The following is a 14,707-nucleotide window of genomic DNA, read 5'->3' on the forward strand; positions in this document are numbered from 1 at the left end:
TCCCTCTGCCTGTGTCTCTGCCTCTCTCTCTGCCTGTGTCTCTGCCTCTCTCTCTCTCTCTGTCTCTATGAATAAATAAATAAAATCTTAAAAAAAAAAAAAATCCTTGTAACTCACTTATCTCCATACCACATACTTGCCACAAAACCGTGGGAGAATTTACTATACAAATCTGTAACTTGAAATTCACCTCTTCTCCCCAGAACCGGGAAGAGAACTCAGCTGGGACTTCTGATGGACGGCTGGAACTCAATGATACGGTATTACAAGAACAACTTCTCTGATGGCTTCCGGCAGGTGAGTTTGTGTTTGGTGCTCATGTCTGGTCGTCAGGGGGGCCGCAGCTTTGTACTGTTCTTGAGTCACATAATTACATCGAATTGGGGACTTATTAATAACTTTCCTCTGTTCTAGGATTCCATAGACTTATTTCTTGGGAACTACTCAGTGGATGAATTAGAATCTCACAGTCCTTTAAGTGTTCCACGGGATTTGAAATTCCTGGCTGTAAGAAACCTTTCTTTTTCAAGTTTTGTTTTTTTCTTGCAAAGATTTATTTATTTCAGAGAGAGAGTATGTGAGGAGGTTCGGGGGGGGTGGGGAGGAAAGAATCTCAAGCAGACTGCCTGCTGAGTGCAGAGCCTAACTTGGGGCTCAATACAATGACCCTGCGATTACAGCCTAAGCTGAAATCAAGAGTCGCGGACACCTAACAGACTGAGCCACTCAGGCGCCCGTTTTTCAAGTTTAAAAGCATTAGGTCTGAAGGTATAGATGGCGCCAAGTCCCTTTGATTTAAAACTCCCTATGTTGTTCTAAATGGACCGTAAATACTTCTTTTACCTGAAGAGAAGATGAGGGAAAGGAGGAAAAGAACTTTGGGACGTTTGTTTTCTCTCACATGTCACTGTCTTTTTCTGTGAGAGCACAGGAGCAGAAGGGAGCTCGGAGGGTTTCTCGTTTCAGGGAGGCTCCACTCCTGTCACGGTCAGGAGTCGCTGGGGGCAAAGCTGTAGCATGGAAGGCAGAGTGGTTCTTGACACTTCTGTCCTTTTTTTTTGACCTCTCTATTCACCAGACTTTTCAGGAGCCCCTCTGGGGTCTCACCCAGTGGGCAGAGTGACCCTGCACAGAGCAGGCTTCTCACTTGGGCGGCCTCTCTTCATTTGGCTCCTAGGCATGGGCCAGAGCCATGCTTCTTCACACCTTGTGGCCTAACCAGTCTGAAGACTTTAGCAGTTGTGATTGAACCCCCCTCCCCACCCAATAATGGGGTTTTGTTGGGCAAAGATATTTTGTAGTTAGATTGCAGAAGGGTTTTCTTTTTCACACAAAGCTTGCACAACAGACTTCGAAACCATTGAGTAGTGTTCTAAAGTGATGACTTGTCTCTCCATTTTTCTTTTCAGTTGCCTATTATCATGGTTGTTGCCTTTTCGATGTGCATTATCTGTTTGCTGATGGCTGGTAAGTCTGCTCTTCCTTCACAGACTCACATTCCTTTCTCAGAATGTGGCACTTCCTTGTACAGCGTCTTGAGTGTGCAAGCATACTCTGCACTTGATGTTTTCCTGTTAATTGTAGGGGGAGCAAAGTGACCAGATGTGAGTAGTTTAAATGTAACAAGAGAAAGAATTTATAATTCTTTGTTCAGTATTTTGTTCTTTGTTCAAATTCAATAATTGTTGTTAGGTCTTGGTTTTGTTTTTTTAAGATTTAAACTTTTTTTCCTTCTTAACCTAAGTAATACAAAGTAATCTTAGAAAACACAGGTGAAAAAGAAGAAAATATTATTTATTGTTCTGCTTTGTAGAGCTAAGCTTACTACTCTTAACATTGTGATGATTTATTTATTTATTTATTTATTTATTTATTTATTTATTTATTTATTTATTTAAGATTTTATTTATTTATTCATGAGAGACATAGAGAGAGAGGCAGAGACCAGGCAGAGGGAGAAGCAGGCTCCATGCAGGAAGCCTGACGTGGGACTCGATCCCGGGTCTCCAGGATCAGGCCCTGGGCTGAAGGTGGCACTAAAGTGCTGAGCCACCTGGGCTTCCCCATTGTGATGTTTTAAAGATTTATTTATTTATTTATGATAGACGTGGGCGGGGGGCAGAGACACAGGCAGAGGGAGAAGCAGTCTCCATGTCGGGAGCCCGACGCGGGACTCGATCCCGGGACTCCAGGATCGCGCCCTGGGCCAAAGGCAGGCGCCAAACCGCTGAGCCACCCAGGGATCCCCATTGTGATGTTTTAATCTTTGTGTGTGTGATTTTTTTTTTTTTTTTTACAAGTGAGATACACATTTTTTATAATCTGTTTTTTCTCATTGAGCAATATAAGCCTTTCCCCATGTTCTTTATTTTTAATGGCTGCATTCAAATCCATTTATGGATATATAGTTTATTTAGCTAGTGACCTATTACTGGACAAGCAGATGTTATTAATAGATTAATACACTACTTATCATTAAATTTTAGTAGATTGAGGGGCAGCTGGGTGGCTCAGTCGATTAAGTGACTCTTGATTTCAGCTCAGGTTGTGATCTCAGGGTTGTGGGATTGAGCCTCGCATCCAGCTCCATGCTAAGCATGGAGCCTGCTTAAGATTCTCATTCTTCCTCTAAAGAAAAAAAAATTTTTTTTAGCCTAAGAACTTGTGCTAACAAGGTCTTTACTGGTTTTCTCTTTTTCTCTCACTGTTTTCCTGTATTACTAAGCTAATAAGCACATAGGATTAAAGTGTTTCCGTTAGGTACTCTTCAGTGCTATGGGATCTGAGTCTATGAGTTGGCTGTATTACGCTTTGAGATGCAGCTTTAGGCAGGTTGGGCTGTCTGATCTGAGCCCCGCCCATTGTCAGGGTCCCATTCTCACTCCCCCCTCTCACAGTGACCCTTTGTTCTCCCACACAGACCTTACCCCCTTCTCCTCTCCACAGCATCATGTCCCTTTCTTACAGCACTGTGTCCTTTGGCCTCATAAGCACCTGGGGATCTCTTTTTCTGAGGTGGTGTATCTCTGTGGTGTCCCCAGCATCCCTAGTGAAGGTCTCTCTTTGTGGGTCATGATTTGCATATTTGTTTATCTTTATCACTGGATGAGCAACACTTTGAGGGCAGACACTGTGCCTTTCTCAATGTTTTATCTCTGTGTCTGGGATATAGTAAGCCCTCAGCAAAAGTTTGCTGAGCTAAGGACCCTTAACACCACCCCTACGCGCATTCTGGAGCAGAGGGTCAGTAGGTACCTGTTCATGTCTGAAATCCCTGTAATCCCCTCAGTGTTCAGCACCATAGGCAGTCATGACGTGGGCAGGGAGCCATCCTGTTGTACTCTAGGGCAGGAGTTAGCATTTTCTCTAAAGAGCAAGATAATAAATAGTTTTGACTTCCAAACTACATACCATCTCCATTTGCACATTATTTGTTTTTACAACTTTTGGGAATGTAAAAACTCTTCTTAGCTCACAGTATGAAAACAGGCTGAGGGCTCTAGAGCACGGGCAGTGCTTTGTGGCATAATTTGGGCCCTGTGTCCAGTCTGGGGACAGGAAGGAAGGTGGACAGGGCCAGCAAGCACGTGCCTCTCGTGATTCCTAGGGGGTCACGCTCTTCAATCCCTAGACTCTCTGACTTCTTTAAAGCACTGCCTAGTGGATGCCATTTTCTGGGAGCCTGTCGAATTAGTTTTGTTACTTTGATCTCTTCTGTGTTTTCTTGACATCCCTGTAGAACGTCTGGGGAGGGAGGAAAGTTGACAGCTCAGCCTGAACAAATGATGATTCCTTTGGGGAATGTCCTGGGTTGGGCTTGTGAGGACCTGCTTTTCTTCTTTGTCCAAGAAGAATTTTAAAACTCAGAGGTGTGAAAATGAGCAATTACGTAAATTTCTATAAAAAGAGATGGATGCTGAGGATAGCAATGTTTCATGTTAGTTTGTTGCTATAAAATGATGAGCATTGTGATGTTTAGATGTGATAGCGTCTGATTTCTAGCCTGTTCTTTGGGTTTTTAGAGAATGGGGAATAAGCGCAGCATGATCTCCGACAGCTTGCTAGGAAAGAGCCTGCCTCGCATGCTTTCTCACCGTCTCCTGGCCTCTGCACACATCTCCCAGGTCTGCAGGTGCAGTCAGTCCTGTCACAGGAGGGAAGCTGCGCTAGGTTCAGCTGCTCAAGTAGTAGAACAAAGTAGATCTTTTCCCACTGCTACTAACCCTCGTGAACTCTAGACATTGCAAAAAATGCTTATCGGGAGAGTTGTGTAAAATTGGTCATTAAAATATGTTACTGAGCTTTGTCTTACACACTTTTATACATAGCTTTTCTGAAGCATGTATGTGTGTTTTGTACAGTTATTTTTTATGTAGGCATTTTGATTGTGGTAAATGTATTAATAGTTTCTTGTAATATAAAAGTGCTGAGTCTAAAAGTAAGTAATTATTTGCATGATTGGAATGCAAATAGTTTGGTCAGGTGGTTTTTAAGCTGTGGCCTCTGGATCAGTGGCTTCCACATACATTCTTCGACTTGTTAGAAATGCAGATTCTTGAGCCCCACCCCCACCTGCCAAGTCAGAATCTCTGGGGTTGGCCCCAGCAGCCGACACCTTGTCAAGCTCTGGAGAGTTCTGATGCCAGTCAGAGTTCAAGAGCCACTTGTTCAAACCTTAATTGAGAGGTTCTTATATTTTTCCTGCAGATGTAGTAATAAACTTTGATATTGTGAAGATGAAACTTTAATATTTAAACACTGGACTTTAATTTTGCTAAGCAGCTGAAAACTGCCTCTGGGATCAATAAAATGATTTTTATTTATCAACTCTTTTTTTTTTTTTTATATCAATAGGTGACACTTGGACAGAAACACTGGCCTATGTGCTTTTCTGGGGAGTTGCAAGCATCGGAACATTTTTCATTATTCTTTATAACGGCAAAGATTTTGTCGATGCTCCCAGATTGGTCCAGAAAGAAAAGATGGACTGAATTTGTGTCTGTGGAAAGCGGCTTGGCTTAGAAGATTCCATTATGCAGAACTGGAGTCTTTACTGACCCGCTTTCCACGTCACCCCGAGGTCTTTCGAAAGCCTTTCTCCAAAAGCCCACTCTGTGCGCCGTGTGGGGGGATGACCTCTGGTCAGCCTGATGTTCCTGCCTTGACCATCTCTTCACTACTTGGACAGCTCTAGTTATAATTTGAAGCTCTTCTGTAATTAAAAGGTAACCTGAATCCAGCTCCTGGAATGGAAGGAATCTATTCCTTGTCAATTTAATCAACTCTTGCAGAATAAGTAATATATTTAAGAAATCTAGCTTCTTTCCTTATTTAAAATGGTAAAATTATTTTTCTAGCTCAGTTTCCTTATTGTCACTGTAGAGGCAGTTGCTGTTAGCAAGCGAACTTCCCCACACATCTTTGAATTTTTCTTAAAAGTTGAATAATAAGCTAACTTGCCTGTGTGTATGCAGTGTGAGTCTGTCACAGACATCAGGTAGTTTGACAAAGCAGGTTGTGACCTCCTGGCAGGGCTGGCGGGGGCCGGGGCTGGCATTCTCTTGGCGTTTCGGTTGAGCTGCCTTCTGAGTTCAGCTTGAACTTGGGTGTGAAGAAGTTCAGATTTACTTTATCTTTTTTAAAAGGTGTAAATGAAATCAAAGAATGTAAAGTCTGTGTCTTATGCTAAAGGTCCAAAGCCGCCTCTGTTTTAAGGATTTGCCCCAGTGTGGAAGATACCCTCCATTGGTCGGTTCCTCCCTCCTGGATATGTTGGTTTCTTTGGGGTTCGTTCATTGAGACTCGTGAGCCTCTGGGAGGCTCTGGTGCTGGACTTGGTGTTGCACTTGGAGGCAGCAGCTGCTTTCCACGCATGGTACTATCAATGCTTTTCACTCTGTAAAGGTTTCTGTTAACGATCAATAAATGTGTCTGAAATTTCGTGCTTCCAGGTAGTTAGAGTTCTCCAAATCAAGGACCAACTTAAATGTTAATTTATGTGCAAAAACAAGCCTGAAAAATATGCTTTAGAAGCTGTGCATAGTTCTAACTATAAGTTGGACTGTATATTCAAACTGTAATTATGAGGTTTAAATATTAGGAAAGTGTGTAGGGTAGCATACTTGCCACTATTTTAAAACTGTCAATTAAATACTGCTACAATATTTGTGTTGTGCTTGAAAATATGTACAGTTTTTTTCAATAGTAAGACCTTCTGTTGTCCTTAAATCTCTCAAAGCGCCTTTATTTCAACATGACTTTTTTTTTTTCAAACATTATCTTTTATAAACGTTAATAAAGAGTCATTGCTTCTAGAAACTCTAAAGGAGATAGTAGCTGGAAGCCCTCTGTAGCTTAAAATCAGTCATTAAAACTCACAATAGGGTAAGTAATTAGAACTACCTATTCTTAACATGTAAATAAGCATAATTTGTTCCAAAGATGAAACATTTGAAACTTGGTTCCTGTCTACTGTAATATATTACTCAAGTGCTACTGGACATTTCACGTGAAGAACTGACTTCCACAACCACAGCAAAGACCAGCTGGGAGCCGCTCGTGTGGCTCTTGTGGCTGCTCTGCAGCAAATGGACTCATGCTGGTGTGTTAGAGCCTAAAGTATCCGTATTCAGAACCTGCCGTGATTTTATTTCTAAATTCATGTACTGTACATCCTTAAGTGAAAATAAATGTCATACTCTTTTCTAACCACTGTTGGTATCATTCCTATACTTTGTCTTGAAAGGGATGTTCTTTATCTAAGAATTTTTTTAAAAGATTCTATATGGGGATCCCTGGGTGGCTCAGCAGTTTAGTGCCTGCCTTCAGCCCAGGGCATGATCCTGGAGTACCGAGATCAAGTCCCACATTGGGCTCCCTGCATGGAGCCTGCTTCTCCCTCTGCCTGTGTCTCTGACTCTCTCTCTCTCTGTGTCTCTCATGAATAAATAAATAAAATCTTAAAAAAAAAAAAAAGATTTTATTTGAGAGAGAGCACGAGCAGAGGGGAGGGGTACAGGGAGAGGGAGAAGCGAACTGCCCTGCTGAGCAGGGAGCCCCATGTGAGACTTGATCCCATGACTCTGAGATCATGACCTGAGCTGAAGGCAGATGCTGAGCCATCCAGGTGTAAGTAAGCAAGACATTTCATAGGTTCTGAAATCCTGCTTTGCAGGTATCACTTGAGAAATTCTGTTTTTTTCTATTTTTTAGTTATAGATAAAGCCAGGGAAACATTTAGTAAAGTATGATATCTATAAAAAGATTTCCCTGGCACCCCACCCCCCAAAAGTTAGTTTTTCAGAATGACACAGGTCTTACCTGGGAAGAGGGACAGTGTTGCCTATTAGAAAATGATCTCTCAGGCCACGGGAATGTGTGCATGAATGAAGTGGGCACAGTGGTGTCAACCCTTTGGCACCTAGGAGGCCCTCACGGGAGTGACGCAACAGTCCTTGGAGATGGGCTGTGGGGTATACAGTCCCCCTCAGGAGCCCAGCAGAGCCGCCTCGGTCTGTGTCGTGCCTGTCTCTGGTGGCGGCTTCCAGCATGGGCTCTAGTAGCTTCCTTTCTTGCACACTGGTGAAGGTGAGCTGCCCCAGCGGCTTCCTGTGAAGAGGTTTTCAGGAATTCCCTACCACCCACCACCTGGGACCTTCTGTCCTTCCCTCCGATACATTAATCGGTGTTTTGTGCTTGGTCATCCAGCTCCTCCCTTCCATGGGGCAAAGAGAAAGGTTAACGATCCTCTGATTGCCTGGTTATGCTTGAGTATGAATGAGATTTTAGTCCGTGTGTTACCCACGCGTCTGTCTGTGCTTTTATTTGCAGCTTTGGAATAGCAAGTTTGTCCAATTGAGGATCCTGGGGCTGGGAGTGGGGAGGGGTGGGGGGGCGGTCCCCAGAACGATGTGATGCAGATTCCTCCATTCTGACAGCAGGGGACGGACTTGTGGTGTCAGGTTTGGAGTTGTTGCACCAAGCCCAAGGCCTGGCCAGAAGGGCGGGGAAAGCGCAGGCGTGTATGCGTGTGCAGGGGCAGGTGGTGCTGGGGGCAGCGGCTTAAACAGATGAGGGTCTCGGGGTTGTCTCGTTCAGAGTCCCGAGGTCAGAAGAAAGTATCCCAGTGAGATATGTTACGTGTCGGTTGCCCCGTGAGGCCCCCCAGCACAGCTGCTCGGCCCAAGGAAGGCGGCAAGGCGGAGTGCCAGTCCTCCGTAACCTAAACTCAGGAGTGTCGTCGCTCACGTCTGCCGTTTCCCGTGTGTTGGAAAGCAGTCACTGGATCCAGCTCACGTGAGGGGAGGAGAGGGACCACACGGGGCATGAGTGCCAGGAGGTGCGCATCTCTGGGCCATCGAGGAAGTCTCCAGGCTGGGGCCTGGAGAACCCGGTGGCCCCTGAGGCGGTGCCGCATAGGCTGGGACCGCCTGCGTAGCACACGAGCCCCGGAGTGGCACAGGACGACCGTGACATTTGTTCTGCTTGCACAACACTGCCTGGTAGGCCTTGCTCCTCTCTGCTCCGCTTGGCATGAGTGGTGTGGCTCCGAGGCCAGGGACCCCCAGCAGCAGCAGCTTGCCCCTACCTGGGACGGTACCAAGGGGAGGGGAGAGGGAGGAGGCAGACACAGGCTCTGTGGTGTGCAAGGGTCTCCCCGTCCGGAGCAGCTGCCCGAGGGCCCCGCGCCTGGCACAGCCGCGCTGCTGTTTGCGTAGCTCCTGGCACCCTTCCCTCCGTGGAAGGAGCCCTGGGGAAGGACACCTCGCCCTAGAAGTTCAGGACCTCAGCTCAGTCTCAAGCTTCACTGCTTCCCTCCTGTGCTTTTGGGCGCCCGTAACAGAATGGGGGAGAAGAGGCCCTGCACCTGTGGAGGCCCGTGTACTTCCCGGGCGCCCCCACTACGTCCTCCCAGAGAGGTACTTGTCTTGCTTCACATTAACTCCTATTCCCTACTAGTTGAGGACGCCCGTGTATCCCTAGAGAGGTTCACGTGTCTGCGTGTTCATTTAGATTTATATATATATATTTTAAAGATTTAGTTATTCATGAGAGACACAGGCAGAGGGAGAAGCAGGCTCCATGCAGGGAGCCTGACGTGGGACTCGATCCCCGGTCTCCAGGGTCACGCCCTGGGCTGAAGGTGGCGCTAAACCGCTGAGCCATCTGGGCTGTCCTCATTTGGATTTATAGATCGCAGTTCACTTTTTACCCAATCTGATGCAGATGGACATCTGGTGGTTTCTGGGGGTAGCTCTTGCACTCAGTTACGGGTTCTCCACGCTCTAGGAATGCCGGCTTGGCTCTTTACTTTCTAGCTAGCATTTATGGAATGACCACTTCGGATCAGTCACTGTAGTTTGTGCTGCTGCGGGAGGAAAATGAGAAATAGAGATACTTAGCTTAGCCTCCTGGCTCACGACGGAGAGTGTTTCTCCCTGGCATCTGCCCAGAAGACGAATTAGAAGCCAGAAATAGACAAGATAACATGAAAGCATTTTCTAAATTGGTTGTGCCATGTATATGCCTGGTGGTGGTTCCATGTTACTACCAATGCCCGGTATGCCAAATGGGCCTAATTTTTTAATCTGGTAGGTATAAAATGGTATCTCATTCTGGCATTTCTCCAATCACTGATGACACTGAGCATCTTTTCGTAATTCTTTTTTTGGTCGTTGGTGTTCCTGTACTGTGCCTTGTTGAGGTCTTTTTGCCTGTTTCTGTTAGACTGTCCTTTTTGATTTGTTGAAGTTCTTTATATTCTAGAGAGTAGTTCTTTGTTGGTTTATATGTGCTATATAAATCTTTTCCCAGCAGAGTATGCAGGGCAGGGCCCTCATGTTAAACACTCTTGCTTTTTGAAGAAAATCTAAGCCCCTGGCCTGGCCCACAAGGCCGTACTGACCTGACCCTGCCCACCTCCGATCACCCTCCCATTCTAACCACTGGCTCCTTTCTGCTCTCTCTCTCTCACCCCTGGGCCTTTGCATGTGCTGTTGCTTCTGCCTGGACAGATATTCCATCCTCAGAGGGCCTCCTCAACCACCTGATTGATGTGCTGCCCCTCTCACACCATCACTTGACCCATTTCTTGGCTTCTTAAAACCATCACAGTCTCTACTCCTCTCATTCGTTACCCATGACCATCGCTCTTCCCTCCCAGAATGTAAGTGCCCTAAAGATCAGGAACGTGTCTGTCCTGTTCAGCACCATCCCCAGCACCTACCCCGGGACTGATGTGCAACACACCAGTTGGTGATCTCAATAGAGGCTGATAACATGCAGGTAGGCGACCGTCAGGAAGTGGTTCCCATGTCAGAGACAGGTCAAGACATTCTGGTTAAGAATTTCCTATTTGTTGCCCCAGGCTCCAAACCAAAAAAAAAAAAAAAAAAAAAAAAAAAAAGAATTTCCTATTTGTCGATGATGTTTTTGCCTTACAAGTGAATGTTTAAATCTGTTACCTATTTTTTTCTCTTCCCCTAACTAATGTCAAATAGAAACTGATGGGAGAGTTGATTCTCTGACCCAGCTTTTCTGACAATAAAGTGGAACAGCCACAAATTAATTTTTCTGCCTAACTCGTACAAAAGTCTAACACAATAGCTTGGACACACGCCCCCCACCCCCACCCCTGGCCCCAGGACAATTGTGAGGGCACACTCAGGCCTGCTGCGGTTTCTTGCCTCTGCCAGAGAGGGCCCCCGAAACAGGCAGGCTGGGCAGCATGCCTCTCGGAAGAGTTGAAAAAATTTTGCATTGATTCAAAAGAGCTCACACTGTTTGACATCCAGCAAATTAACATTAAACATTATTTTTCTGATCTTTCTTAGGGAATCTGACCATCACGTGAGGGTCTTTGTCCATTGCATCAGTGTGGTTTCATTGGCTGTGTGAGGGGGAAATGTGGAAGGGGATAGAAATGAGCCAGGTGGAGTCTCCTTTATTTGCTGTGTTTTCGGAATCAGCTTGTCTTTTTACATAATGAAGGAAAATCTTGTATGAAGAAAGAGCTTTTAAAACTGCAGCCAGTACATGACCCAAAACCTATAGATACAGTTGTTTAGGATTTTATTTATGAGGACAATTGCTAAAAACCCTGATTATTTCTCTCCCAGATTTATTAGAGCTAAGTCAAGGGCCATTATGTCTCGAGCATTAATAGAAAGCTCCCTGGAGTCCACGATCTGGCCGTGGTATCATGGTGACTGTTACGTGGACAGGGATGAAACGTCCCCTTGTCCCCCCACCCCACCCCCAAGCCCTCCTGGTGGAGGATAGACAAACACCAGATGACCAATTTTGTGCAGCACCTGGGAAATGGTCAACCAAGAATTTTTTGAGACAGGACTTACTCCTGGTTCAAGAGGATTACCGAGAAATGCTCTGCTCTTCGTGAAGTTCACAGAAACCAGAATAAAACTGAACCAAATGTAAGTGCTCGCATGCAGGTGGTTTGAACAGGTGGCCAGGTATAGAAACGCGGACATCCAGTCACTGAATAAAGCAATGATTTAGGACAACGCTGGTCTCCGTGGTCCTCAGGATACTCGGCATGTGGGTCTGAAACACCCTGCTGGTGACTGACCCCAGGAGGGGCGGCCCGTGGCGTCAGACCGTGACTGTGCCAGGGTGAGGGTGGGGGGGGTCCCTCTCTGTAAGGATTCAGAAACAGTGTGTGCCGTGTATTTGACATTGAGTGTGCCCACAGTCTCAGTCCTGATATGTAAGGTTTTTCGACGCTAAACCCTCTGATGGAGAATCAGAGGACCCGAGTATTAGTGGTTGGTAAATGCTGGGGCACGCATTTCAAAGGCAAGTGATTTGATTTTTTTTTTTTTTTTAATGTAACTGGCCATGAGGTGAAGCTAGGAAGTACTGATAAGATGGCTGTAAAAGATAGCAGAAGACCTTCCTAATGCCTGTTTTCATTATATAGGACATATATAGCATGAAAAAAGTTAAAAAACCAAAACCCAAACCTCCAGCTGATGTCCTATATGAGTGTTTGTCTTCAAAAATGTTTGTACGAATCTACCCAGAGAAACTTCCCTGAATTCTGTATGCCAGTGAAGCCAGATTGTTAGGGCAGGAAGGTGCCCTCTCCACTTAGGGATGACCTTGATCTACTTATTGCCGTTAAAAAAAGACAGGAGACGTTGGCACAGTGGACTGATGCTGTATCATAAATATAGTGTCTTCAGTTCCAGGATGTTCTGTTAGAGTTATATACACGTTAGGAAACTTATGTACAAATAATTTAAAATTGATCGTAAGTGATGTTCATGGTCTTTGCTATATAAAGAGTTGGGCACCATGTCCAAATATCACATCGTCTATGGGCAAGTTAGATTTGCTTTCACCCTCCAGGTGGCTCTGGCACCTTTTCCGATGTGTAACCCCCCGGAGTAGGGGCCGTCTGCACAGACTGCTCAGGTGGTTTGGGGTTGTGAACTGTAGTTGGGAAGACTGGTCCTGGACCCAGTGTGAGAGACCTCAGATCACAGAAGTGACCCCCTTTTTATGGATCCCAACAAAGGCCTCCCCTCTGCCTGGTCAGCCAGTCCTGTGAGTGAAGAACACAGCAATTGCATATTCACCATGACAAAAAAAAAAAACAAAACTGATTTTGCATGAGTGAAGTTCAGATCTGTCCTCTCAGGTGCTTTAAAAAACAAACAAAAAACCCCTCTTTTCAAACTGATCTGAAAAACAATTGCCCTCGCACCTAGGTGACTCCGTGGTTGAGCATCTGCCTTTGGCTCAGGTCGTGATCCTGGGGTCCGGGGATCAAGTCCTGCGTCAGACAACCCCCAAGGAGCCTGCTTCTCCCTTTACCTGTGTCTCTGCCTCTCTCTCTCTGTCTCTCATGAATAAATAAATAAAATCTTTTAAAAAACAAAAAAACAAACAAACAAAAAACAAAACAAAACAAAAAAACAATTGCCCTCTGATATTTTGGAATTTCTCCAGAAGAAAAAAATCGCTTTAAGTTTTATTCTGCAAAAATTATGGTCAGATTTGAGCTCACAGTGTGTCTGAGTTCTAGGACTTCGCTAGAATCAAGAAAGCAATTGTCTTCAAGACTGGCCTTGAAGAGCCTGCGTCTTTGGTGACAAGGAGGCAGCACGGTGCGACCCGGGGGGAGGCAGAGGGGACCAAGGGCTGCTCTGCAGGTGGAGTGTGGGTCCCAGGGACCCTTCTTCCGCGGTTCTTCTTGGTGGACTCGGGGACGACGGGCTGAGTATTTCTGGAATAAATAACTGCAAAATCAGCCCAGGAGATTCCACCTGTAAATCCTAGCCGCAGAACAGTGAGCATGGTCTCCGGGAAGCCCAGTCCTCAGGCCACGGGGGGCGTGTCTCCCTTCCTCTTGAAGCAGCGCATGATGAAAGTCCCCAGGGCCACCAGGGGGATGCACATGGTGGAGGAGGCCACCAGCAGTCCAATGACGGCCAGTGCGTGGGGGGGGTAATCCTTGGTCACGAGCTGACCCTGAAAGGAGAAGCTGAGCGTCAGCGCCAGGAGCCCCGGCAGGCAGAGAGCTTGGCTTGGCCGAGAGGCTGTGGGCGGCGGGACTGTCTGGGATCGGGCTTCCTTACGGGCCACCTGGCGCAGCAGCTCGCTGGCAGGTGTGCGGGGGAGACTAGTTCCCCTTGGCTGCTTTCTCTTCCGTGAAGTTTTCTTTTTAAATTTTATTTATTTATTCATGAGAGACACAGAGAGAGGCAGAGGGAGAAGCAGGCTCCATGCAGGGAGCCCGACGTGGGCCTCGATCCCGGGACTCCAGGATCACGTCCTGGGCTGAAGGCGGCGCTAAACCGCTGAGCCACCCGGGCGTCCCATCCATGAAATTTTCCACCAGCGTGCATACAGCCGCTACTTGGCTCCACGCCTGAAGAGTAGCCACAAAAACAATCAAGGGCCTTTCATTTGAGGCACCATCAGGGCACCTAAATGTAGGGGGCTAACCTTCCTTTGGCCCCTGCTGTCCAACAGAACCTTCTGGGCTGATGGAAATGTTTCCGTATCGGTGTCCAGCATGGCAGCGCCCAGACACAGGTGGCTACGGAGCACACGCACACACACTGTGGCCATGAGAGTGAAGAACTGAATTTTAAATTGTATCACGTTGTAATGAATTTCAGTGTAAATAGCCACATGTGGCTGTTGGCCACCATCCTAATGGAACAGCCCTAGTCTTACAAGAAGTCTTGATGGACCTCTGGATTTAGTTGGTGGATGTTTCCCTGAATGCACATGCTTTAAAGCTGATGAGAAAACGTGGCCAAGGGACACCTGGGTGGCTCAGCAGTTGAGCACCTGCCTTAGGCCCAGGGCGTGATCCTGGAGTCCTGGGATCGGGTCCCACATGGAGCTCCCTGCATGGAGCCTGCTTCTCCCTCTGCCTGTGTCTCTGCCTCTCTGTCTCTCTCATGAATAAATAAATAAAATCTTTCTTTAAAAAGTGGCCAAAAAGCCAGTAAATGTCACCTTTCTATGCAGGAGCCACAGAACAGCTACGTCCCGGGAGAGCAGGTGTTTGCTGCCAACCAAGCGTGGTTTGTAAGCCAAAACGTGGCTTAGAGTGTGGTGTGGGAGCCAGCCCACAAACTCTCGTTCCTCCCCTAGTCCCTTTCTTTTGTTCTGTCCTGACCAGTCCAGAAAGTGGGAGGAAACACATAGAAGCTGCTTTAGCAAATAGGCA

General features: G+C 46.3%; 2 protein-coding genes across 2 annotated transcripts in view; one reads left to right on the forward strand and one right to left on the reverse strand.

Moving 5' to 3' along the window:
* SACM1L (SAC1 like phosphatidylinositide phosphatase) overlaps window positions 1–6,708 on the forward strand; it is a 59,456-nt gene extending 52,748 nt beyond the window's left edge. The window contains exons 17-20 of the mRNA XM_041762644.1: window positions 204–297; window positions 415–507; window positions 1,410–1,467; window positions 4,855–6,708. Of these exons, the coding sequence (XP_041618578.1) occupies window positions 204–297; window positions 415–507; window positions 1,410–1,467; window positions 4,855–4,991 (382 nt within the window). The 3' untranslated portion in view covers window positions 4,992–6,708. The remainder of the gene's footprint in view (window positions 1–203; window positions 298–414; window positions 508–1,409; window positions 1,468–4,854) is intronic.
* Window positions 6,709–12,162: 5,454 nt separating this feature from the next.
* The window catches only part of SLC6A20 (solute carrier family 6 member 20), a 38,603-nt gene continuing 36,058 nt past the window's right edge, over window positions 12,163–14,707 (reverse strand). Inside the window, exon 11 of the mRNA XM_041763920.1 lies at window positions 12,163–13,494. Within this exon, the coding sequence (XP_041619854.1) occupies window positions 13,342–13,494 (153 nt within the window). The 3' untranslated portion in view covers window positions 12,163–13,341. The remainder of the gene's footprint in view (window positions 13,495–14,707) is intronic.

Source organism: Vulpes lagopus, chromosome 7, assembly GCF_018345385.1.
Source record: "Vulpes lagopus strain Blue_001 chromosome 7, ASM1834538v1, whole genome shotgun sequence".
NCBI lineage: Eukaryota > Metazoa > Chordata > Mammalia > Carnivora > Canidae > Vulpes > Vulpes lagopus.